The sequence below is a fragment of the Labrus bergylta genome, chromosome 17 (genome assembly GCF_963930695.1).
Source record: "Labrus bergylta chromosome 17, fLabBer1.1, whole genome shotgun sequence".
Taxonomy (NCBI): domain Eukaryota; kingdom Metazoa; phylum Chordata; class Actinopteri; order Labriformes; family Labridae; genus Labrus; species Labrus bergylta.
Genome location: NC_089211.1, coordinates 8359119 through 8385067, shown reverse-complemented (window position 1 = coordinate 8385067; position 25949 = coordinate 8359119). Strand labels below are relative to the sequence as shown.

The window sequence follows — 25949 nt, the reverse complement described above, 5'->3', positions numbered from 1 at the left end:
AATGAATTTCCCCTCGCGGGATTAATAAAGTATAAATTATTATAAAATAAAGCATTGGTTCCCAACCTGGGATCTGGGACCCCTGTGGGGGGGGGGGGCAAAGAAGCAACATGAGCCTCAAGCATATTCTGGAATTCTTTCTCTTTTCTCTAACTCTTTGACAGCAATGGATCGCTTTGTTCTGTGTGGGTCCAGCGAGGTCTCAGCTCAGTATTGACTGATGTTGACTGAGAAAGCGGCTGCACGGCGGTTAGCGCTGTGGCTAGCGGTGGTTTTGAATCCCCGTCTGACAGGAGCCTCTGTGTGGAGTTTGCATGTTCTCCTCGTGCATGTGTGGGTTCTCTCCGGGTACTCTGGCTTCCTCCCACAGTCCAAAGACATGCTCGTTAGGTTAACTGGAGACTCTTAAATTGTCCGTGTGAATGTGAGTGTGGCTGGTTGTCTGTCTTTATATGTCAGCCCTGTGATTGGCTCTTGCCCAATCACAGCTGGGATCATCTCCAGCACCTTGCGACCCTGAACCGTATGGATAATGGATGGAATATAAACTAACTCAGCATCATCAATACCAACCCTAATGCAGCGTGCAACAGTGTTTTCCCGTCCTTTTTCTGAAATATCTGCAGATATTTCCTGGATCACAGCTTCCAGGATCGCAGACGTTTTTGCCATTTTCAGCATGTATCACGACCTCCACTGTCTTCACAGGTGAAGGTGTTCGTGGCGGCGCCTTCACTTGGCACAACAAATATCCTGGTCAGTCATGTCAGCTGTTACAATAGCCTCCTGGTTGTCATTTATCTCCTCAGCCTAAAGCTCATTGAAAACACAAAACGTGGTCAAAGCGTTATTGTTTGCATCAATTAATTGACAACGTGTTAATGTGATGTTTTTGTAAACTGAAACAAAATGGATTCACGCTGAGCTGACTGCACTGATAATTTGACTTTGGAGTTTGCTGGAAGCTCCAGATGTTAAGATGCGTAACATCAGAACAATGTGTGTATGTGTGTGTCCATGTGTGTGCGTGCAATAACAAGCTAATCATTTTTCTGTTTTCTTGTTTTTCAGGGGAAGAGTTTTACGAGACGTCTCCATACGAGCCGATCCACTTCTCCGAGGAGTTCAGACACGCCTCCATCATCTCAGGTACGGCTGCTATGGGTGTGTGTGTGTGTGTGTGTGTGTGTGTGTGTGGAGCCAATCGAACACACCGACACACACTTATCAAGGTTGCAGCAGCATTAAGTGTCTGTAGAGTATAAATGTGTATGTGTTGCCCCCATAGACTCAAATGAACGCAGCAGCTCGCTCCATCTGCTAATGTGTGAATGAAGGCATATCTGTGTAATTACATATCTTGTGTGTGTGTGTTTGTGTGTGTGTGTGTGTGTGTGTGTGTGTGTGTGTGTGTGTGTGTGTGTGTGTGTGTATGTGTGTGTGTGTGTGTTTGTGACTCCAGCTAAAGCGTCTCTTTCTTGAAAACCTGTTTTCCTTTCCTACCAAACTTCTCCGTACACCGGCATGTTTCTCATTACTTAAAGGGCAGAGAGTTTTTCATTATGTTTGAATTGTTCAGCTGCGTGTTATCGATTAACATCACATCATCATACACACTTTAAGTCACTCTTTCAGAACTACACTGAAAGGTCACTTTACACTCAGACATTTTTTATAGGAAGCTAAGTTCCTCCAGTGTCCACTAGAGTCTGTCTCCTGCAGTGAGTCAGTCTCCATAGAGCTCCATGTTAAAATAAACATGTTTACAGCTGCAGTTCCTCCAGTGTCCACTAGAGTCTGTCTCCTGTAGTGAGTCAGTCTCCATAGAGCTCCATGTTAAAATAAACATGTTTACATCCTGGTATAAAAACAGTTTGGGTCTCTAGAGCTCATTTCTCTCTTCAACTGTACGGGCTGAATGTTTATACAACTCACCTGGTTCCATTATATTAAGGCTTAAAGGGATGTAGGATTAGGGGGCGTGGCCTCTTTGAGTGACAGGTGGGAGCTGCTAGCTGTCTGCTAGGTGTTACCTCAGCTAATTCAGTCCCTGACCTTTGACCTCTGGGCCGTGTTTGTGCTGTTGGAGCCTTTTTGGAGATTTGTTCATGTAAATATCAGACTAATAATCTGTCTGTCTGTGAGCTTTATTGGAGTAACAGACCGTCCAACAAGTCTGAGCTCTACTTATTACAACCAGCCACATTAGAACTTTATTTTATGTACATCTAAGCAACAATTATCTGCTAGCTGAGTCCGTGAGGATTGTAGCTGTTCTGTGGCTGGTTCTCCGTTTGTCTTACACTGATTTATTCTTGGACGCCTTGTAGCTCTCAGTTAACATTTTAAATATTCAAAAAATACTCTGTTTCTAATATTCATGCACATATGACACAGATAGGAAGATGTTCTTTTGAAATAAACATATCTTGGTTCCCTCGCTCCCCTCCCTCCCCATCACTCCATCAGCTGGCTTCTGATTGGTCACGCTACATTAGAGATGCTGCACAACACACTCTGTCCTCCTCAATGTGTGCATCCACTTTACACACACAAACACACACACACACACACACACACACACACGCTTCTGAGGAGTGTTTAAATGTCAGGAGCCCCGAGCAATACATCGTCATTTACACTCTCACCGTGTGTGTGTGTGTGTGTGTGTGTGGTCAAACAGCTGTGAAATAGACTCGCAGCTCTGTAAATTGAGTTCTGCTCTCTCAGATTAACACAACACAAGTACAAACATGAGCAAAGCAGGAGAGCTGCAACCGATGCAACTTCAAAAGCACTTTCTTCCCCTCTCTCTCTCTCTCTCTCTCTCTCTCTCTCTCCCCGTATCTTTTCCTCTTTCACACATGCCGAGAGTGCAGCGGTGCAGTTGGTGTGTAACATTTCATATTTTCCCATATCCGACCTCTAACACTGGAGAAAACATGACATCATTCTGCACACGCCTGCTCATACATGTGCAGGATTCATGCGAGAACAGAAAGCTGTGTTTGTGTGTTTGTGTGTGTCCCTGTCCTTCAAATCACCTGTCGAATGGAATCTGAAAGCATGATGTGAAGATTCACAGCCGGAGAGCCTCGAATGCTCGGAGCAGATAAAGAGGAGACAAGAGAGAGGGAGCGAGGAGGGAGCGAGAGATAAGAGGATAATGCAGGAGTGTGTTAAATAGCAGTGGCAGAAGAAAGAGTACTGGAACATTAAAGTATGTTTCAGACAAGAGTGGTGCGAATTGATTGGAGGGGAAGGCTCGGCGTGACAGGGTGTTTGTGAATATGGAGTTCTCTCCGTGTGTGTGTGTGTGTGTGTGTGTGTGTGTGTGTTTATCACATAAGGAGTTCCGAAGCAGTCTGCAGACTTGAGAGTAAAGGCAGAGTGAATTTTTCAACTTTTCAGGGAGGTTACAACAAGTGTAAGCAGGTAGGAGTGGGAATAATTACAGGATTTCATTTTTTTATTCTTAAAGGATCAATCAGTGAGATATGTAGTGAGTGAAATGATAAAGTGAGCTTACTATATGATCAGACAGGAAACATGCTATGTTGAAGTGCTGGCTTCTCTGACAACAATGCAGCAGCCAGTATGTCCTCCTTCTAACTTTAGATTCTGCTCCTGAATGATCTGGATTTGTTTGGACCAGAGAAGGTAGGCGGTTTTAAGACACAGCCCAAATTTGAGGTTCGGTCGGGGAGAACAATACTGATCATCAGTTTGGTACAGCAGAGTGTAAGGTGTGGACTCCTCAGTGTTTCTGTTCACAGCTACTGTTGACATATTGAAGTGGATTTGTGAAACGTTCACGCTCAGCCTTTCTCACCAATAAACGGCGTGAATCCTTCATTTCTAACAAACATGTCGAGTGCATTCCCTTCCTCCTGACACATTTGCAAAAGCAACTTTAAAAGAACTGTATGCATGCATTGCTTACATCCTTTCTCCTGGCCTGCTTTCTTCTTCTTCTCTTTAATTCTTTGCACCTTGCTGCAATCTCGTTGCCACCTGTGGATGAGCTGAATAAAATAAAAAACATGTTATTTCAGACTCCGCTGGTGCCGAAAGAGAACGTTTCATGAGTCTGTTTCCCGCCGTAAATAACGTCTGTGAGTCACCGAGAACAAAAGAATAACAGCTGTGTCAGAGAATATCTCAGATAGGAAAAGAGTCACAGCAAGCATGTGGACGTAAAAAAGTCAAATGTGGCTTAAAATGTCTCTCCTCTAACACTGATTTGGTTCTCCCTTGTGATGTCAGAAGGAAGAGAAAACGGTGAAAAACAGGGTTTGTATTCAGCGACACCTCATGAGAACATGATTAGCATCTTGTTTGTGTCCTTCATCTCAATCAGTCTCACTCACTCGTCATCTGAGGACCGGACTCGACTCCTCTCTGCTCTGATGAAAACACTCTTCTCCCTCATTTTCTCCTCTCAGTCTTCATCATTTTAAAGGTCTTTGATTTCCGCCTCATTAGACACCTCCGTTTGTTTTCAGCCTCGGAGAGCAGAGATGATTTCAGTCGTCTGAAAGTTAGTCTGATGATGTTTGAAGACGTCACAGGACGACAGCCGGTTTGATTATCCTGACGTCACTCAGCTCCGACGCGAGCGGATGAGTAAAGTGTTTGTGGTTAGAGAGAAGACGGAGAGAGGTAGGAGACGAGGAAACAGAGGAGAGGGGAGGGGAGGAAGAAGAGCAGGACACAATGAAAGGAGATGAGTGTGACAAGGGGGTAAAGGAGGCAAGGTAGGAAAGATGGAGATGAGAGGAAGGAGGAGGCAGAAAGAGTTAGGACAAGGAGAGAGGGAAGATGAGAAGAGAAAAAATAAGGACAGAAGGAAAGGAGAATTGGAGGAAGTGAGGAAGAGAGGACTCAAAAAGGAAAGGAGAAAGGAGGAAACGATGACGATGAAGAGTAAAAACCTGAATTTTGAAAAGAAGGAGAGCAGAAGAGACAAGTAGGACACAAAAGGATGCAAAATGACAAGGAAGAGGAGGAGACAGCTGTCACAAGGGAAAAGGACTCAAGGAAAAGAGAGCTGAGGATATGAGGAAGGGAGACAGGTATGTGAAAGGGAAGAAATAATGGACAGACAAAGGGAGGAAAGAAGGAGGGGGGACAAGAGAGAGGATAGAAAGGGGAGGATGGAAGTAGAGAAAAGATGGTGGAGGAAAAAGGGAGAAGAGAGGAAACAAGGAGAGGAGAGGGGAGGGGACAAAGATTTGAGTAGGGAGTATAAAACAAGGACGGTTAGGAGATAACAGAGGAAAGGTAGGGAGGAAATGAGGATGACGAGGAAACAAGGACAAGATAAAAGAATTAGAGGAGAGAGGAGGAGACAAGTGGTCAGAAAGGAGGAGAAAGTGATCATACAGCAGAGATGAGGAGGAAAGAAAGCTGTCACAAGGAGAGAAGGGAAGGGGGGGAGGAAATGAGAGGTAAGGAAACAAGGAGATGAGAGAGGAAATAAGAGATGAGAAGAGGAAGGAAAGGCTGAACAGGGACGAAGAGTTTAGGAGAGACAAAAAGGGAAATTAGAGGAAACAAGGAAAGCAGGAGACATTAAAGGAAAGAGGAAGAGGGAGGAGAGGACAGAAGGAAAGGAGACAAGTATGTGAGAGGGGGAAATGGAGAGGAAGAGGAGATGCTGGGAGAAGAGAGGACAAAAAGAGTTACAGAAACAAGACATTAGATAGGATAAAAAGGAAGTGAAGAGGGAGATCAGGTTTTATAACAAGAAACTTCACAGACATGTTTTTTGGAGCTCGCTGAAAAAAGGAAAATACGTGACCTTTGACCGTTAAAAGCTCCAGAACGTGTTTTTTTCATTTGGTACATTCACCTAAATTGTAACACCTCCGTAACATCTCAAATCTCCGACCTTCACCCTCTCTGCCACGCGCTCACCCGCGCCTTCATCTCCTCCGGGCCGGACTACCGCAACGCACTCGTCATCGGGAGCCTCCAAAAGATCCGATACCTGCACGACTGCGCCGCTAGGATCCTGATGAGGGCGCCGTTTTGTGTTTTGCACGACTCTCTGAGCAGCCACTCTGTTGATCCTTCAGATGTAAACATGCAGAGAAATGAGAATAAAGTTGACTTGAAACAGGATGTACGGGGTGATGCTTCAGCATGCAGATGTTTGACTTCCTGTCTCTGCAGCCGTCTCTCTGATGTCTCCTTTTCTCACCTTTTACTTTGACGAGTGCTGAACCGAAGCACCTGCACTCTTCTGTTCGACTCCTCTTTTATTTACAGCACAGAAAACTATTTTAAATCTTCACACTTTTCAGCCTCTTATATTTCTTATATAAAGCGATCTCAGAGGTACGTTTGGCTGCCGCTCGCTCGCCTCTTCAAAGTCACAAAGAAACTGAGACATTTACTTTTAATCCTGCTAATTTTGGTGGAGGTGAAACTTCAGGCTCTGTGGGATTAACGGCGATTAGCTCAAACATTTAAATCAATCCTGGCAGCTTGTGAAGACGGGCTAAAAGCAGAGTAATGAGTTGTTCTCTCTAAGCAGCTTCTGGGACTGAAACACAGCGAGTGACGTGTTTGTTTGTGAAACATTTACAGGTGATTGAAGCCAAAGATGCTCGCCTGCATGTTCTGAAAACGAAGTGTTCATTCAGAGGTCAGATACGAGACAACAGGAAATATGTGGAAAGCTCCTTTAATGGGCGAGATTAGGATTAACACTGGGATTAGGATTTGGATTAGGATTAGTTTGCTGCTACATGATGCAGTTTCAGCTTCTATGTGGTTATTGTCTTTTTTAAGGGGGGGAGACGATCTAGAGAATAATGATGAATTAGGTTTACATATTTAAGATCTGCATGATTTTAAGGACAGGTTGTGATGAAGGAACAACACACCGATACCATGATTATTATTATTATTATCCAGAGTACAGCATGTGTGTTAAACATCGTCAATATTCAGACAAATTTTAATTTAGAGACATTTGACGTCTCATGAATCATTTTTTATGAGCTGATCATAAACGATTGATGGACAGTACAGCTCGTGTTTTTCTTGTCCGAGGAAATGAAGACTTTGAACCAAATTCAGAGAAACAGGCGAGCCGGACGATCACTCATTTATTGATTAATTCATGATCATTGTCGTGAACGATCCGCCTCTGTGTGTCGGGCTCATGTCGGTCAATGAGATGCCTTATGTGGGATCACTAATGCTTCAGTCAGAGGTCACCTAGTGGACAGGTAGGACACTGCATTCCTAAAAAACATTACAAAAAAATGTACCTGCACTCAAGATTCCTTCAAACGGTTTGAGAAACGAGCGACTCGTGCAGCCACAAACATTCCACTGTGACTACACCATCAACATGGTTTGTGTTTTCACATTTAAGTGGAGAAACAACAAATGTCCCATTGATTTTAACTTTTCAAGGAAAATAAATCGAGCTTGTCAAAAGCTACAAGTACTTGGGATTTATCCTTAAGTGTGATCTGTCTTTTAAATCACATATTGCCAACTTGGCCTCTAAACTTAACGTGAAGTTATTACAGAAATAAATCCTGCTTTTCCCTCAGAGTGAGGAAACTTCTTGTTTCATCAACCTTTCTTCCTTTGTTGGATTGTGGAGATGTGCTGTATATGGGCGCCTCGGCCAGTGTTTACAGTCATTGGACACCGTGTATCACTGTGCGTTGAGATTTGTGACTGGTTGTAGACGCTTCACTCATCACTTTGACCTGTACACTAACTCAGATTGTACTTATTTATAAAGCTCTTCTTGGTTTGGTGCCTTCTTATTTATGTTCATACCTTCAAAGAGCCAGAAGCCACTATGCCTTGCGTTCCTGTGATGTCTTTAAACTGTCTGTGCCTCGTGTCCGCACTGAGCTCGGGAAAAGAGCGTTTCGTTTTGCTGCTCCCTCTGCATGGAACTTTCTCCAAAATTACTTGAAAATGGCGGATCTCATTTCGCTTGAAGCCTTTGGCTCGATCTTAAAAGATAAAATACACAAGACTATTGGACAGTGCCTGTGTTTCTGAATTGTAACCTGTGATCAAGATTCTGCACTTTATCTGTAAATCAACTTGCACGTTGTAAATCGTTGTTCTCCCTTAACTTATTGTTTATAAACTGTCTCTTTATCATGTAATGCTTTTTATGACGTGTGCTGCTGTACTCTTGGTCAGGTTACCCTTGTGAAAGAGATCCTGATCTCAATGGGTTAATTACCTGGTTAAATAAAGGTTAAATAAAGGTTAAATAAAGGTTAAATAAAGAAAAATAAAAAATAACATCGCTTATCAACTTTCATGTCTGTTACCTGCCCAGCGTCGTTTCCTTTCTCAGCTGACTCCGCCGAACAGCGTCACTGAGGATTTTCTTTTTCGTTGAAGCGTAGAAAAAAGAATTGGTTTCAGAAGAATGCGTAATCGCTCCCGCCGAGGAGGAAAAGTCTGTGCAGTTTTTCTATAAACTCGTCTCCAGGAACCCCACAGAGACGCTCTGCAGAAGTCGAACCTGGCAGCGGTGTGTTCAGGTGCTGTGAGAGAGACATAAGTGTGTGTGTGTGTGTGTGTGTGTGTGTGCGTGCGTGTGTGTGTGTGTGTGTGTGTGCGTGCGTGTGTGTGTGTGTGTGTGTATTTGTCGACTTCTGCAGCGTTCAGCGTGTTACTAACAGGAGGGAGCGTCTGGCCCTTCGGTTGTTCCCCACGTCTTCCCTCGTTCTTTTCACTTTCTCTCCCTCTGTCACAACTCTCTTTTCTCTCTCTCGCTCTCTCTCGCTCTCCCTCCCTCTCTCTCTCTCACTCTCTCTCCCACATCTTCCCTCCGGTCCTGCTTTTGACCTTGTTAGATCATGTCTCAGCGGTGTGTGTGTGTGTGGAGAACGGACGCTGCAGCACACAATGTTTTCATAAAACATTATGTGAGTGAGTGCTTTTTCTGTGTGTGTGTGTGTGTGTGTGTGTGTGTGTGTGTGTGTGTGTGTGTGTGTGTGTGTGTGTGTGTGTGTGTGTGTGTGTGTGTGTGTGTGTGTGTGTGTGTGTGTAGACCCCAGGGCTGGGCTTTGTGTGTTTATCCTGTTGAGGTTGTGTGTGAGAAAGATAACAGGACGACCCAGGGCGACTCTCTAATTGGCCCGCACTCCTGCTCCGGATACTCCCGCTCTCCTCTCTATTTATATATATCTCTTCCTGCTCGTCTTCTTCTTCTTCTTCTTCTTCTTCTTCTCCTTCTCCTCCCTGTGGTGAGGTAGTGTGGGCTGAGAGGAGGAGGAGGAGCCTCTGGTATAGGGGGTTAAACTGTCAGACTGACACTGATGAAAATATCTCGTTGGAAAATGTTGTTGTGTCTATTTGCAGTTACTGATATTCAACTTGAGTGAACGCAGCTTTGGAGTCTGTTTTCTCCGTTGGGGTTTAAATAAACTGGATGAAGAATAGTGAAGGAGTTTGACTCTGAGTCTTCATGCTCTCAGAGGACAGCTGACAGACTTCTAAAATCAAGAGGAACAACAAATCCACTTTTTGAATCTTTAAATGTCACTTTAGTCCAGATTTAGAGAGATGTATAAAAACTGGACCAAGTGTTGAGTTTTTGGAGCTGAGACTGACAGTGTTTGGAAGATTTTATGGCGCTTGAGAACATAATCAAAGTTAGTGATTAACAAGTAAATAAACGTGTTTTCTACAGAATGAGACTCTTGTGCTGCTATCTGATCAAAGAGGATCTTTGTTGGACTGAAGAAGCTGAAAGATGGTTTGCAATGTGAAAATTGAAAATTTAAGTCATTGCTTAGCTTGTTGTCCTCTCACTGCAGGAGACAGACTCTAGTGGACACTGGAGGAACTGCAGCTGTAAAGTTGGACATTTTAACATGGGGCTCTATGGGGACTGACTCACTGCAGGAGACAGACTCTAGTGGACACTGGAGGAACTGCAGCGTTTTGTGCTTCAGATGTCAGCTACAGGGAGGTTGCTGCATGGTTCTGTTATAGTTTAATTCAAATGTTAATAACTGTTTTTACCAAACGTTCAGCTTTTGAACTTGTTCAGTATTCAGTGTATTTAGATTTCTACTGTTTTTTGTTATTTTTGTTCAATTATATAGGAAATAAATTAGAAAAATGTAATGACATGATTTTATCCCTTTTGGATTCAATACTTCATGCACTAACTTGTAGAAATGTGAAGCTTGTATGAGACTGAGTGCAAACAATCACTGAGTTAAACCCAAGGAAATCGTGTGTGACACAGCCTGAACCTGAAACACTCATTAACCTGCTCAGACGAGAGCAGCTGGAGCTGAAGTCTTCATCCTGACCTCAAACTGTAACTCCTCGGAGCCGCTCTCTACATGAAACACAGTGTGCTTCAGGCGGTTAGAGCCTGTTTCATTTCACACAATCAATAAGCCGGGATGTGAGGAGGTGTGAGTGGCTCCTCTGAGACCCAACATGCTCATTCCACTGACTGCATTAAAGACAACAGAACGCTGAAACAACTGGGAGTTTATTTCTGCACTGAAAGCACATGTTTCTCGCGTGTCCATGAACACATCGTCAAATCGGCTGCATAACAAGTACTTCACAATCCTCCGTGGTACCGAGCCGCCTCCATTTAGCTTTCTGGACATATGCAGGTAAATCCTTGTACATGTTCTTCAGAGCTGCTCTGTTCGGATGTGCTGAATGATAAGAGCTCTGCCACCTGTCAGGAATGAAGAAGTAAAGATATCCCACCAGGTACAGCTGAAAGCGAGTGACCCAAAACAGTACATTGTGTCTTTAAACTCAGTAAATCTGGACCCTGGAGGCGCTGCCTGCTCACACTTGCCTGAGGGAGTTATGGAGCCCCGTGCAAGAACCAAGGTCGTCAAAGTGTTCGATTCTTTGACCGTTTTCGATACCACACGTTTTAAAATGCTACAAACGCTCTTATTTTAGTATCAGAAAGTACAGAAGCTTTAATAAACTACATCTATTTCATAAGACAGATGAGAGGAAGGAACAATCCTGCAGACTTTTCCAATGACTGTGTGGGGGAGCTTACCTGCAAGTTTGTCGATTAAAAACAATAAATTACAAAATATTGGGTCCCTGAGACTTCTGTTTTTGTTGCCCTGGAGTCAAAACAGGCATCGATGGTTGGATTTTTTAAATCGTTTAAATAGTCGACACTGGATTGCTCCAACATCAGGCAGACGAGCCAAACTTCCCTGACTCCTCTCTCCATAAAAATGAGGGACGGAGACGTTTTATTTATTTATTTTTATTTTTTTACTTCTCACGAAAAAGTTTCAAATTGGATGAGACGCCCATGTTTTTTCATTCAGTTTGGGTGCAAAGTCCTGGAAGGCGGTCTTGTCCAAGTGCAGTACCCACCCGTGGGGGTAAGAGGAGATAAACGGGCCAGAGATGTGGCGTGCTGAGCTCTGGTTGTAAATGAGAGATGTGATGCACTGAGGCAGCTGCTGCAGGAGACCTTTATAAATAATACTGATAACATGTAGTTTCACTTCCTGTTTCTGCTTTACACAGAGCACAGTGGTGAGACGAGGACAGCATTTATCTCATGTCAAACTAAAGAACAAAGATACTGCACCAATTTATCTTTAGGTAGACCAACAATAAAGGCTCTCTGTAGTCGACCGATTTTAAAGGCGCCGTCTCACCGATAATCTCATAATTCAGGAGGTTTCCATGTTTCAATTTAACAAGTATTTAGTGTATCTATCTAAAGGTATGGATTCATTCAACCTAAACGTGTTATCTCAGTGGTCAGAACAAGTTTCAGATTCTGCACAGACGTTTGAAGTCTTCAGAGAGTTGAGTTAAAGACGTAAAGAGGAGCTGAATGTAAACCAGAACGTCATCTGCATAACAAGAGATATCATGAGGCTCATAGAGCTCGATGGTGACTGCCCACTTTTTCTTTGCTCTGGTTCTGGAAGTAAATTTCCTCATTCAAATCCTCCCTTCATTTTTCACAAAATCCTCATATCAAGACATTGGCGCCTGGAACCAAGACAACCAGCTACCCAATACTCGTGACTATAGTACATTTAATTCGGCGTTAAAAAACAGAAAAAAAGGCAAAGACACAAGACCATAATTTTCATCTGGAGTCAAGGAACTAACCGTCCCACAATCCATTTCTTCTTAAATGTAACTTTAGTCGTTGTTTTAGTGTTCATACTGTTAATGGAAGTGTTGTAATATCTTGTAGTTTTTGTTGTTGAAAATGTAAACTACATTCACATCGACATGACAAGGTTATTAATACATTTCCTGTTAGCTAACTGACTAGCTAGCCTGCTAGCGAAACTTGTCTGTTCACATACGGCGCAGAGGGGTGGGAAACATTGCCATGGTAACAGCGAGCTCAACCAATCAGAGACGTCGCTGTGACGCTTGTGGGTAGTGTAGTTCTTTTTCCCAGGGTCTTATTAAACCTTGTTTTTCTTAAAACGAGGATGATATCAGACGAACTCGTGTCTCCTTCAGGAGCATAAACCATCGTTCTACATTCGGGTAGCTCGTGGTCAGTCTACATTGGATGGTTATGACATCATGACTAATCATCAAATCCGCTATGGAGAAAATGAACAGGATTTTTACTTCACTGTTGGGCCCTATTGCAGAGACAGGAAATAAATAGTTTTCAAGACGTCAGTGAAGTTTGCCTTTAATCGATCAGACAAATGTGTGTTTAATCACTTCTGAGCAAAAACATCCAAACTAAAAAAGTGTCGTTTAAGTTCTTGCTAATGGAGCTTTGGCAGCTTTGACAAACATGAAGTCAGTTAATCACAGACCGTCAGTCAGAATCTCCATCACTGTCTTATAGAAACTTCCGCTTACTTGCTTTCCTTCGATTCAGGAGGTTTTGATGTTTAAGTGATGATTAAAACAAAGAGCAGCTCTGTGATGCTGTGACATTTATCTCGGGTAAAGTAAACTGAAACGTGTTTGAGAATAATTGGGTGGCAGAACTTTAAATTCCATGTGTGATCCTGAGATAAACCTCGAGTCCCTGACAGTCACAGAGACAGGCTGCGGAGGTTTAACGACAGACGTGTTTATTTAAAAGAGATTTAGGTACGAATAAGATTAAATTAAAGGCGAACAAAGGACAAAATAATGAGAAGTTTAATCTAATTATGAAGCAACACAAACCTACAATACACATATTTACAACAGAGACATATTGGGGTAGTGTGAAGGAGGGAGATGGTGAAGAGCCAATTTGCGTCATATAATTAACCAATCATCTGCAGCTAGTGAGAGCTGGTGGAGCACCAGTGACTGGCTGCAGTATAGGTCATAAACCCTGCCTCCATCATGTTAATAGGTGTCAGACTGTAAATATGAATGGACAAAGCCTGAGTGAGGTCACCCGTCTGTTCGTTCCGGGGGTGCTGGAGTCCCATCGATGGCGGCCTCCATGATTGAAATGCTGTCTCAGTCTAACTTTCAGTCAACCTAACGACAGGCTGAGAGCTGGAGCTGAGGCGGGTTTTAAGCCTCCTGACAAACCGTTACACCGCGCCCTCCTGTCAATCATGTCAGCTACACGCCTTATTGTGAATAACTCTTATCCTTCATCAAATCAAAACTGATGAGTCATCAAAACATTCACCCCCCCCCCCCCGTACAGTGTGTGTCGATTGAGACATGAGCTAATCAGACCTATTTGTTTTTTTGAACCAGGCTGTAAACATGTTAATCTCTGCTGTATTTGACTTCCTGTGCTTCTGCAGCCAGCCTCTAGTGGACACTCAAGGAACTGCAAGATTTTGGGCCACAATATCAGACTTGTTTGTTTGTTTGTGTTTAAGATGTTTGTACAGTTCTGACTCCATCAAAAAAGAATGAAAATAAGCGCAGCGTGTTGTTTATTTTTTGCATTCAGCCACCAGAAAAAGATACGGTGTTTAATTTCATTCAGCAGCAGCTCCTCGACATGAAATTAGCCTTTCATGGAAACACACAGCTGCTCTTCAGCTGAGGGCTGTGTGTGTGTGTGTGTGTGTGTGTGTGTGTGTGTGTGTGTGTGTGTGTGTGTGTGTGTGTGTGTGGTAGATTGTCAGTAGATGTTTGAATTCAAAGAAAAATATGTTCCATTTGAGGAGACTCTGTCAGTGATGATAAAATGTTTGAAAGCATTACAGTATGTTCCTTCCTGTACACTCGAATGTATCGGGAATGCAGAAAGACTGAGCATGTGTGTCTGTGTGTGTGTGTGTGTGTGTGTGTGTGTGTGTGTGTGTGTGTGTGTGTGTGTGTGTGTGTGTGTGTGTGTGTGCGTGTGTTTGTGTGTTCAATCAGACAAGCAGCTACAAGGTTATCTACAGGTGAAGCTCTGACTGAACACACTGATACTTCATACAAACCGCACACACACACACACACACACACACACACACACACACACACACACACACACACACACACATAATAGTGTTTATATTTATATTTAATTGTCTGTGACATCACAGTTGGAGGTGATGACAGCTCACAGTGGTGGCCTCTCGATCACCCCTCGCTCTCTATCTCTCTGTATGTTCAGTGTGGATATGTTTGACATGCACAGCTCTCTGATGGCACAATTCACTCACTTAAAGTTTGATTAAGGTACACATTACTCAAAGGATGGGGGAAACTATTCATTATAAATAACGGCCTTTAAAGCCTCCATGACATCCACAACTGCTTGAAGACTTTTCGATGCCTCAAATTCAACATTTTGGCTGTGACTTGTTGTTTTTCTGTGACCATATTTGGACGACAGAGTAGAGCTGGATAGGAGAAATGGATTTGGAAACACTAAGCTCAATCAGCAATCCTGACTCCATGCACAGACTGCCTCCAATAAATCAATGTAGGGCAAACAGTGAACAAGCTAACCAGCTAAAAATATGTTTTTCACAGACTCAGATTAGCTGCTAATTGTTGCTAACATGTAAATAAAATAAAAGTCTGATGTGACTGGTTGCAGAAAGTGGAGCTCAGACTTGTCTGTTAAATAAAGTTCTAATTTATAAACATGTTTATTTTAACATGGGGCTCTACGGGGACTGACTCACTAGTTTTCCCTCACATCTTGCTCTTTATCTGATATAAATATGTAAGAGTTGATGGTAATATGGAGGCGTGTGCGGCTGCAGCTTGTCATGTCACACTTTAAGTGCTCTCTGAGGTCAAGGTCAGAGCTGTCACTTCCATTAGTCTGCTGTAATCAGACGTGTTGGATCAGAATTAAAAGGTGTTCACGCTGGACTCTGATGTGAAACACACACACACACACACACACACACACACACACACACACACACACACGTGACGAGGTCTCAGCGTGGCAAAGCAGCACCTCAATGTGATTATTGTTACAATTTCTGTCAGTTAACATCTCAAACGTCTCAGAACAGAATACAAAGTAGGAACATTATAAGTGACAAAGTTTGCTGTCGTCCTCCTCCGTATGTTGAGCAGGATTCTGGATGCATCGTTTATTTAAGTTTGCATGATTGAGAGGAGAACATATCTCCTTATAGTGGTTATATTTTTTATTGCACCCATAGCGTTAATTTCAGAGGATGTGCACGACCAACGCTCCAAACCACCGTCGTTAAAATCAAGTTCACCCGGGGCTAAAAGTGTTTCTAAATGTCCTGTCGTTTCTTTTCAGATTCGTCTTTGTCCAAGATGAGCCCCTGCTCCGAGGCCGGGAAACCCTGTAACCCCTGCCTGGACGCAGCCAAGGCGTGTAACCTCAACGAGACGTGTAAACGTCTGCGCTCTGCCTACAACTCCATCTGCAGCAAGGCCACGCCCCCTCAGCCCTCTGTGGCCAATCAGGAGCCGTGCAGCAGGAAAAGATGTCAGAAGGTGAGTGCAGAGAATCCTCATAGTTTTGTCAGTTTATTGTAGCACAAAGACGGTTTATTTGAAGACTCTCTGATTGTGATTTTGAAGAAGGATAAATATGAAAAAAAAAACTTTAAATGTATTACATAAAACTCCAGATCTCATGTTGCTGCGTCGCCTCTCGGCGTTGACGCCCTGTGTTGTCTCTCGGCGTTGACACCCTGTGTTGTCGCTCTGCAGGCCCTGCGTCAGTTCTTTGAGCGCGTCTCATGGGAGCTCAGTTACCCGCTGCTCTTCTGCTCGTGCCCGGACCAGGCGTGTGCAGAACGCCGCCGCCGCACCATCGTCCCCTCCTGCTCGCACCAGGAGAGACACAAACCCTCCTGCCTGGAACTGCGGCGCACCTGTCGCTCCGACGCCCTCTGTAGGTGAGTCATGTGGCCTTCAGCGGCCAATCAGGTGCTGTTTTAATTTACCACTGACAGAAAATATCAACCGACAGTGTGAGGTCTGTTCTGCTCAACTGATGCTCTCGGCGTGTTGTACTGTTCAAGCTTCTCTCTGCGCTGAAGGTTATTAGAAATGTTTTCGTCATGTGTTTTGTGTCGGTTTCTGTTGTCGTAGTTTTGGTCTCATTTTTGTGTTTTTAAATGTTTTATGGGCACGCTGTGCCTTCTGTTACTTGTTAAAATCCAGACCCGTTCAAGAATGTAATTTTCATACGTGCTAGAGTTCCCCTGAAGCGTTTTTCATACACCGCCGGCGCCTTCAGGGAACCAATCACGTGTCCTGATGACGTGTTGTTTTCCATTCAGACAACTTTTAAAAAGTCTCCTGAGCCAGTTGCACTGATTAATCTGAAGCCAGAGGAGGAAATAATCAGCGAAATCAGCTGCTGGAGTGTTTAATTGGACAGAAATCACTCACAGTTATGGGTCAGGATTGCTCGTTTGATTGAAAACGACGGGCTTTAAAGGTTAGAGAAGCTGGAAGTGTTGGAAGTGAATGTGGAACAACCCCGCCCCCCCCTCTGTGACTTCAGTCGAGGTGCCCTTGAGTCAGAAATGCTTCATAATTGGCAGATGTTTCCATATGATTATAACTTATGAACATATGTAGAGTTCAGTGAAGGAGGCAGGAGGAAAGCTCAGTCCTCCTTTTGTCACAGCTGCTAGTGAAGTCATGAGAAACTATCCAGTTGCTCATTCAAAAACAGCGGTATGGATTATTCCTCACATTGGATCCTCCTCGGCGGCGGCGGCGGCTCCGTCAGGGGAGCTTCTGATTGTCGGCGTGCAGCTTCACGGTCGAGGCTGAGGTCACAGAGCTGCACTGCTTCTTTCTTTAACGTGAGCGTCTTCAGCAATTAGAGAGCTAAATGTGAATAACATCTCAGTTTTTTTATATCCCCTCAGAGCGTTCAGTAACTCCACAGAGAGTCGGCCACCTTGAGACAAAACGAAGAGAGTGTGTGTTTGTGTGTTTCAGCACGGACGCACACACGAGGTTGTTTCCTTGAGTCTGCATCAGCATGAGGAGGACGCCAACTGTGAGAGAGAGAGAGAGAGAGAGAGAGAGAGAGAGAGAGAGAGAGAGGGAGAGGGAGAGAGAGAGAGAGAGAGAGAGGGGGAATGACATGTGGGTCGGACCCTTTTTCCAGCCTCTGTAGATGGGGAGCGCACACTAACCACTAGGCTCCCATCGCCCCTGATGAGAGTGTGTGTTGTGTGTTTAGTGTGTAGACATGTGCATTAAACCTGCTGCAGTGTTGAGATTAAACTCTTAAGAGAAGAAGATTTATTTCAGATATAATTAGAAGAGTTCTGCTTCCTCACTCTCATGTCAGCAGTGCTATATTTGGTAACCAGCGATGAGCAGGAGCTACTGTGTGTTATTCTAGACGTAGCACAAACAGAAATATTTATTTTGAACATTTATGCATTCTTCCTTCTTGCAACTACATTACCCACAATGCAGGTGTCAGCCGGTGTTTTCATGGATCACTATCAGGATAACTGAGCGAATATGGGTCATGACTTCCTCTTCTGTCGCCTGGTCCTGCATGTTCTCGCTCCTGTTTGTCACCACACACGTGACTGAAATTATATATTATATATACAAGATGTACACACAAAGAGTAAATCTGCCGGACGCTGTCAGTGATCACACAAGCTGTCTTCACGACGGCCGTGTTAGGTTTGAAGGATGAAGGTGAGGGCATGTCGGCTTAGGCAGCTCCGTTTGAAATCTTGCGCCTCACCTCCTTTCCAATCACACTCAGGCATGCAGCACCATGAGCTCTTGTCCAATCCCGGCACCTGCACCTGCAGCACAGCACAAAGACATGCACATCCACAGAACACACTGAACTGTTAAAAAAGGAAAGTTTGGTTAATTTAGACAAAATATTGTCGTTTTATTTAAAGGATTCTGTTTCAGTTGGATGTTTCCTCCGCCTGTGTTCACATGTTTCCGTCAGCTGATGAGCGTCTCCTGTAGGTTGTCTGTGTTAAGTCAGACTGTGTGACGCTCTGGCTGCTGCAACATGCTCACAGATAAGGTGGCAAACAAAAACACATGTAAACACGGCCGTGAGCTGCTTTCAGCTGCAGGCAACAAAGAGGGAGAGAGAGAGAGAGAGAGAGAGGAGACACCTGGACGAGTCTGACTCTCTCTGTCTCTCTCTGTCTCTCTCTGTCTCTCTCTCTCTCTCTCTCTCTCTCTCTCTCTCTCTCTCAGTCACTAAGCTTCCCGTCGCTGCAGCTGCAAACACTCACTGTCATGTTGTTCACTTCCACTTTATGGAGCACTCAGCGTTTTACAGACTCTCCATCCAGAAATACTCACATATACACAAAGGGCCCCGATTGTTTTCTGCTGTGAAAAGAGTCAGATCACCCGTTTACAGTAAACTGAGAGCGGCTGAGGAGCTGCTTCAAGAAATCTAAAGAGAAACGAGAAACTAAAACAAGCTGCTTCAAGTATAAAAACACCATCGAGTTGTAAGTCTGCATTCACATCGTGTCAGAATAATCAGGAAAAATAATAAAATGTCCTCCTTCTAACTTTAGATTCTGGTCCTGAATGATCTGGATTTGTTTGGACCAGAGAAGGTAGGAGGTTTTAAGACACCCCCACACGGCCGTTTTGGACGCCCCTCGGTTTGTCAGATATGAGAGCAGTTATCAGGTCAACAGGTGTTGCAGCGATGGAAGCAGCAAGAGAAGTGGTTCAGATAGAAGTGATTGTACCCGACCTAAAAAGCCTCTGCATGTTTCTAATAAGCTCCACGAGCAGAAACGTGCTCAAACTAGGATCAATATTGGAGATGCTTTTGAAAAATGGAGAGAGGTTAGAACACAGAAAGGTTTACAGACCGATGCAGAGCTGGATAAACACTGAAGCTTCAGTGTCCACCACATGGCGACCTGCGTGAGCATGGACTCTAGAGAGGAGGGGGGGAGACAGCTCTCTACAATGTTTAGAATTAAGACTGCAGTACCCATTTTAAACACTAGGGGTCAGAGTTAAATACTGCTCCTTTAAGTTGAAATGTTTGACAGCTGATTTAAACCATCGTCAAATTACAGCTGATCAGAGTCTGGATGTCTTTCCGGTGTTCACACAGACTGTTTTTCTCCTGCACACACCAGAGCCTCCTGAGACGTGATTGGTCAATATCACCCTGACTACAACCAGAAACCTGAACATTTCTCATACTGTGCACAGATTCTACATTTTTATGTTGAGCAATTTGCATAACAGAAGCTTGATTTTCAAATACTTTGTCTGTCGATCACAAAAAAAGATGCATGTACTAATTTTCTGTTTTAATGATGGAGGAGATCGTCCTTGGATTTCGGTGTTTAGGAGTTTGCAGGATGGTCATATTAAGAGTTGAACAACAAGAGCCGAGCCACATAATAAGCTGTTGAGAAATTCCTGCATGGCTGGATGCTTTTTTAAAAAAAAAGTTATTAGCATTGTGACAAATGTTAAAAGGATTATGAATCTTCGGCTTTCTGTTTCCAATCCCAGAATCCTTTGGACCGTGTTACAGGATGTGTGTGTCAGAGATGTTAGCCTCCTGTCTCAGCACAAAGGAGGATAAGACCGCCTGAAAGAGCTGCCTTTAGATAATCAGCCTGGTCCCTGCAGAGGCTTCACACACACTCACAGACACACACACACACACACACACACACACACACACACACACACACACACGCACGCACGGCTCAGGCTGCTTGTTTGTGATTCGCTGTGTTCAGAGTGTGCTGTTTCTTTGTGTTTCCTTCTCTGAGTAGGTGTCTCTTTGAGTGAGCGTGTGTGACTTAGGGAACGGTAAAGAGCGGCGCAGATGAATCGATATGTGGGAAAATTCTGCACACAGAATCACTGCCCCACAGAGTCAACAGACCGCCATACGAACAACATAAAAGCCCTAACGAGTGTGTGCCGGATCCATCGTAAAGCCCACACATTTACCTCCCACCTGCAGCAGCGGCTCGGTGGCAGATCTCTGCGTCTCCTCGCAATCGTACGTGCTGCATGAATCATGTTTGATCGCCTGTGAAAAGGCAAAGTAGGCCTTTCATTTTAGCCTCCATTACCCACACAGGGAGAGCACAGAGCTGCATAATCACCAGATCCAGCAGGTCCTCAGGGCCCTGACAGCCTCAGAAGAGGGGGTCTGGAGTCCCGCTGTGGCTGAAAGCTAGGCATGAGGAAGTGACTGCTCGGGGGACGGCGCTCTGATTGACAGGAGGAGTAATTAAATATGGTCGTCGCCACAAGTGATGCATGAGAAACCTACAGAGAGTCTGAAAGCTTTTTGGACCGAGGCTCGTTCTGGAGAACTCAAATCTATTTGCATTTCAAATGAGTGTCGCGTCTAATTGCAGAGCCGTCACACCGTTAATTCACATTTAATGTTCGATAAGAACACAGAGGAGGAAACGATCACTTTGTTGTAGTGTGTTTGAGAAAATTTGGTCTCTGCAGGGAGTCAGAGATCATTATTAGAAGTCAAATAGACTCAACGGGAGCTGAAGCTTTTTCTCTGCCTGCAGCAGAAGGTGGGAAACAGTGACCTGTGCACTGTATCTGACCCTCACATTTAAAAGTTAGCCTTGTTGCCTTCATATGAAGACGGACGGTGCATGTACAACTCCTGTTGGCAGGACCCACATCGTGGGAGCCTCGTTTGGCAACAGAGCGGAATATTTCTCTTTCTTGGATTAGAATTAGCATATTTTTTCACAAAGATGTGGGACCTGGTACTGGTCCTAGTTAACAGGTCATCACACTGAGACACATTTCTAAGAATACTTCCGGAGCTCCTGTGTGAATACGTTTTGTGAGGGAAAACGTGGAGCATGTTTTTCCGACCTGCAGGATTCAGACGTCTGCTGGTTGTGAAACTGTGAATGTGAAGTGTTTGTTTGCACAGAAACTCCTCTGAGGATCTGTGAGCTGCAGAACGAGAGCAGGGCGGTCGGAGCTGAGAGGGAAAAAAAAAACATCCATATTAATACAACGTGTTTGCTTCAGTGGCAGAGACGACAGCTCTGTGAAAGATCTCAAAATAAACTCTGGAGGATGTGAACAGAAAGATGCAGCTGGACAAGAAAACTGAATAATCATCCGGAAGACAAATGTTAATGTTCAAAGAGTGTTAGGGCCGAGTGAAACCTTTTTTTATTTATAAAAGACGATGGGTTGAAAGTTCCTCTCTGAGGTTTAATCAGGTGTTCATTTCCACGGGGAACACCAATGCTGGCTTAACACCTAACGAAATCTCAAGCGATATCAGAGTCACAGACACATTTCCCAAATCAGAATGAATCACGGGAGTTTTCTGGAGTTATGGGCGCTCTCCTGTGAGCTTGCCGTTTGGACATAAATCTCAACCCGAGCAGTTTGAAGGCGGTCTGTTTCTCATCTTGGTGTTATTTTTTAGCAGTAGGGCAGGCCTTTAGTCTCATCTTATGCAAACTGTGTTGATCAATGGTATGATGGTCGATCATCGTCCAATCAGCTGCTCCCAACCGGTCAGAGAATTTTCTGGCATGATTGATATTTTGGTCGTAGGACTGCACACACGATGAGAGCAGAGCAATGGTCCAATTCCCCAACTTCAGGGACTTTTTAATTTTACCTGCAGCGACTGACAGACAGCATCCGATCACCATGACAACAGCAGGTGTGCCCGTTTAATCCGTCTCTAGCCCTCCGATGATGACGGAAACATCAGCTGGAAATATCTGCAATAGAAGTGTGAACAGTTTGGGAATGTTTGTTTCTTTCAGTGGACTAAATGAGAGCTTCTGGTGGGAGTTTGAAGAACCAGTATCTCTTTGATTCTCAAAGACGGAGCAGCAGGTGAATGTTACACTCTTCTGTAAACAAGGCAGACTGAATGTTTTCTGTGTGGATAAAAAGCAACAGGAGGTAGCCTAGTGGTTGGTGAGCGCTCCCCATGTACGGAGGCTGAAGTCCTCTGTACAGCAGGCGGCCCTGGTTTGAGTCTGACCTGCGGCTCCTTTCCTCCTCACTCTCTGTCTCTCTCTCTCTCTCTAAGATTTCTGACTCTATCCACCGTCCTGTCTCTAAATAACGACATAAAAAGCCCAGAAATAAACCTTTAAAAAGCAACAGTGTCATGAACAGCTCGTAGTTTGGAGATGCGTTTAGTAGAGAAAGACCACATGGGGAGTTAGTGTACCCAAACATCTGCAAACAATCGACCCCTCCTTAGAGAAACGTAACCCCCGATGGCTCCATTCTCACGTTTTCAGTCTCTCAAACTTTGTCTCAATCCGTCCACTCAAGGACGAAATATTCCACTTGTGATTTGTGCGTCGCTTTACGACCTCGAGCACGGTCAGCCGGAGAACAAACAACTTAACTCCTAATATACTTGTTGGAGCTTTCCATCAGGACATATCTGGCGGGGGTGCAGATTTATGTGTATCAGGATCCCTGTGACCCCCATCAGGCGGAGAACACTTCCACTAATGACCGAGGTGTGTATGCAAACACACACACGCCGAGCGCCGAGGCGTGTGCCGCTAAACTGCTTTTCCAAACCCGGCAGCGACAGCAGCGGCAGCAGCTGAGCTGTTCTAAGGCGAGGGAGCCAATCTACGGGCTGCGTCGCTCCATTACTCGGTCAGTGAGGTGAGCTGGTGGCGTGATGGAAATCGCAGTCGCTTTTCTGGAGGTCACAGAGGACGCCGCCATGCAACAGGCCCTCGTGCTGTGTGTGTGTGTGTGTGTGTGTGTGTGCGCGTGTGTGTGTGTGTGTGTGTGTGTGAGTTTACCCAAAATCCTCCTCTGATTCATCTCATTTCCTCCGTGCTCGTCTGAACGCGTCCGCTCAGTTTTTCAGTAGCGGCGTCGAGTGAGGGGCGAGAGTTTGAAGGGAAATAAGACTTCACCTTAAAGTGGACGAAAACAGAAAACAAGAGCGACAACCTGCAGCTCTAACGCTAAGCAAATATATAAATATGCAAATGAGCAGCGCCACTTAGGGAATGTTAATTAAAGAGAACACAGAGACAAAACAAAGCAGCTAATCATCAAACGCAGACAGATGCACACACACACACACACACACACACACACACACACACACACACACGCACGCACGCACATACACACACACACACACACACACACACACACACACACACACAGAAAAGAGCTCTCATTGGGGTTAAAGACGTCTCCACAAAAAGCTTCAGTCCCCTCCTCGTGTTGTCGCTCAGCCTCGTTCTTCATATCTTTGCGAGCGTAATGACATCATAAATCAAAGATGAGCGAGCGAGCAGCTGCTGATGTTCATATTTAGAACAAACACACACTTCTTGTGTCGTATTTGAAGAACATAATGAGATCTGAACCCTGGAGACACATTATCTCCACAAATACGAGTCGGGATGCCGAGTCTGCAGAGAGGAGCTGCTGATGCTGTTCAGATTCCAGAGTTGTGCTTCAACGAGAAAACTTTAAAGTTTGATATTTATGGAGAGAGTCGTCCACAGATTAATCATCTCACTCCCAAGCTGTTTAGGATTCAAGAATGGTTGAAATCAAAGCTTGAGAATCAAAGCTATAACCTCTTTTTTTATTGCCACAGTCTACTTTAACAGGCGCCTACATTACCCACATTGCAACTTAACCTGCTCACATTGAGGTCAGACATGCAGGTTGAGTTTCTAGCTTGCAGCCGAGCAGCAACCTCCGGTGTTGAAAAAATTGTTAAAAATGTTTAAAATCCAGCAGTTCCTCGAGTGTCCACTAGAGGCTGGCTGCAGAAGCACAGAAAGTCACATACACACCCATTCTAAAAAGCCTGTTTTTACAGCAGAGATTAACATGTTGACAGCCTGGTTCAAAAAACCAAATAGGTCTAATTAGCTCATGTCTCGATCTACTACAACACCTGTCTCACTGCCAATTTGCACTGCGGTCCGACGCACGGCCTGCCCCACTGAGTCCGTTTCTGGAGTGTGAGTGCAGCTATGAGCAGCTGTAAACACGGGTTCACAAGATCACAGGAGAACTACTAGAAGAACTACAAGATCACAAGAGAACTACTAGAAGAACTACAAGATCTCAGGAGAACTACAAGATCACAGGAGAACTACAAGATCTCAGGAGAACTACAAGAACACAAGAGAACTACAAGATCACAGGAGAACTACAAGGTCACAGGAGAACTACAAGATCTCAGGAGAACTACAAGATCACAGGAGAACTACAAGATCTCAGGAGAACTACAAGAACACAAGAGAACTACAAGATCACAGGAGAACTACAAGATTTTTACGGTGCTAGTTCACACAGCAGCCTTCAGCTACAAAGCAGCCAGTTAGCCTGTCTCTGTGCTGTTTGATACGACGGCTGAGGCTAAGAGGAAGGGGAAGGAGACCTGTTCTAAAAATAATCGTGTAGCAACAACAAAGTTAACACAGTCAAAGGTTTTCTTCATGTCAGAAGTGCACCAACATCTTCGCATGTTGGGAGAATAATTAAGCTTTAATCACTTAAATTCAACTTTATATGCTCTTATCATATCAGTGTGTAACATCTAGCACACATAACCTCATCACACTTCATATAGTGAGCTGTCAAATCTCCCACTCACATGCTAAGTTATGCTAAATCGCTATTTTCTGTGTATGCTGGTGTTTTTAGAGAGTGTCAAGGGTTGGCGTGTGTGTGTTCTGTTGATCCCTTTGAATGCAGACATGATCATTAATTGTGTGTGGGTGCGTGTGTGAGTGTGTGTGCAACATGATTGACATGTCAGGGTCTCAGAGAAGAAAAGAGAGAGAGAGCAGAAAACACTCCTCATACATAAACATGTGAGAGAGAACAGAGAGCGTCGTTTGTGGTTAAAACAGTGTGTTGGAGATAATTATATGTGTTGGTTCAATCGGTGTGTGTGTGTGTGTGTGTGTGTGTGTGTGTGTGTGTGTGTGTGTGTGTGTGTGTGTGTGTGTGTGTGTGACACTCGGAGTGTGTCGTTCACTCTGACAACCTGTCATCAGGACATTTGGACTCGCTCAGCCTCGGTATTATTTAATTTAAATATTCTTCACCTTCTCCTGCACACACACACACACACACACACACACACACACGCGCGCGTGCCCACACACACACATACACACACACACACACACTCACAGACATCATAGCTGGACAAGGACCATTTCACACACACGACGACATGTTGAATGTCAGCTGCTTCAGCTCGTCTTCATTCACTCAGCTGATTATCTGAACTGAGGAAACATATTGTTGTTAACACTCTTAACAAGGTTTCTGTGACACACTGTTATGTGTGTTCACATTTTGTAATTTGTATAAATCTTTTATTTAAAAAAAAAGAGGCAGCACCTCAAGAGGTCAAAGGTTGCAGCTGACTGAAGCTAAAAACTCTGAACTTTTACAGTTTGTTTTAAATCTAATCCCAGTTCATGTTTTTATTGGTTTTGAGGCATTCAGTCTGTTCTGTCCTTTGTGAAAAGCGTCAAAACGGTTTGAATGCTGACGTGTTATTTATAGAG

The 25949-nt window shown here is 44.2% G+C and overlaps 1 protein-coding gene across 1 annotated transcript in view; it reads left to right on the top strand.

Annotated features, from left to right (window-relative positions):
* Positions 1-25949, top strand: part of gfra2b (GDNF family receptor alpha 2b) — an 81700-nt gene that overhangs the window by 37277 nt on the left and 18474 nt on the right. Inside the window, exons 3-5 of the mRNA XM_020657607.2 lie at positions 1072-1149; positions 15689-15888; positions 16108-16295. Of these exons, the coding sequence (XP_020513263.1) occupies positions 1072-1149; positions 15689-15888; positions 16108-16295 (466 nt within the window). The remainder of the gene's footprint in view (positions 1-1071; positions 1150-15688; positions 15889-16107; positions 16296-25949) is intronic.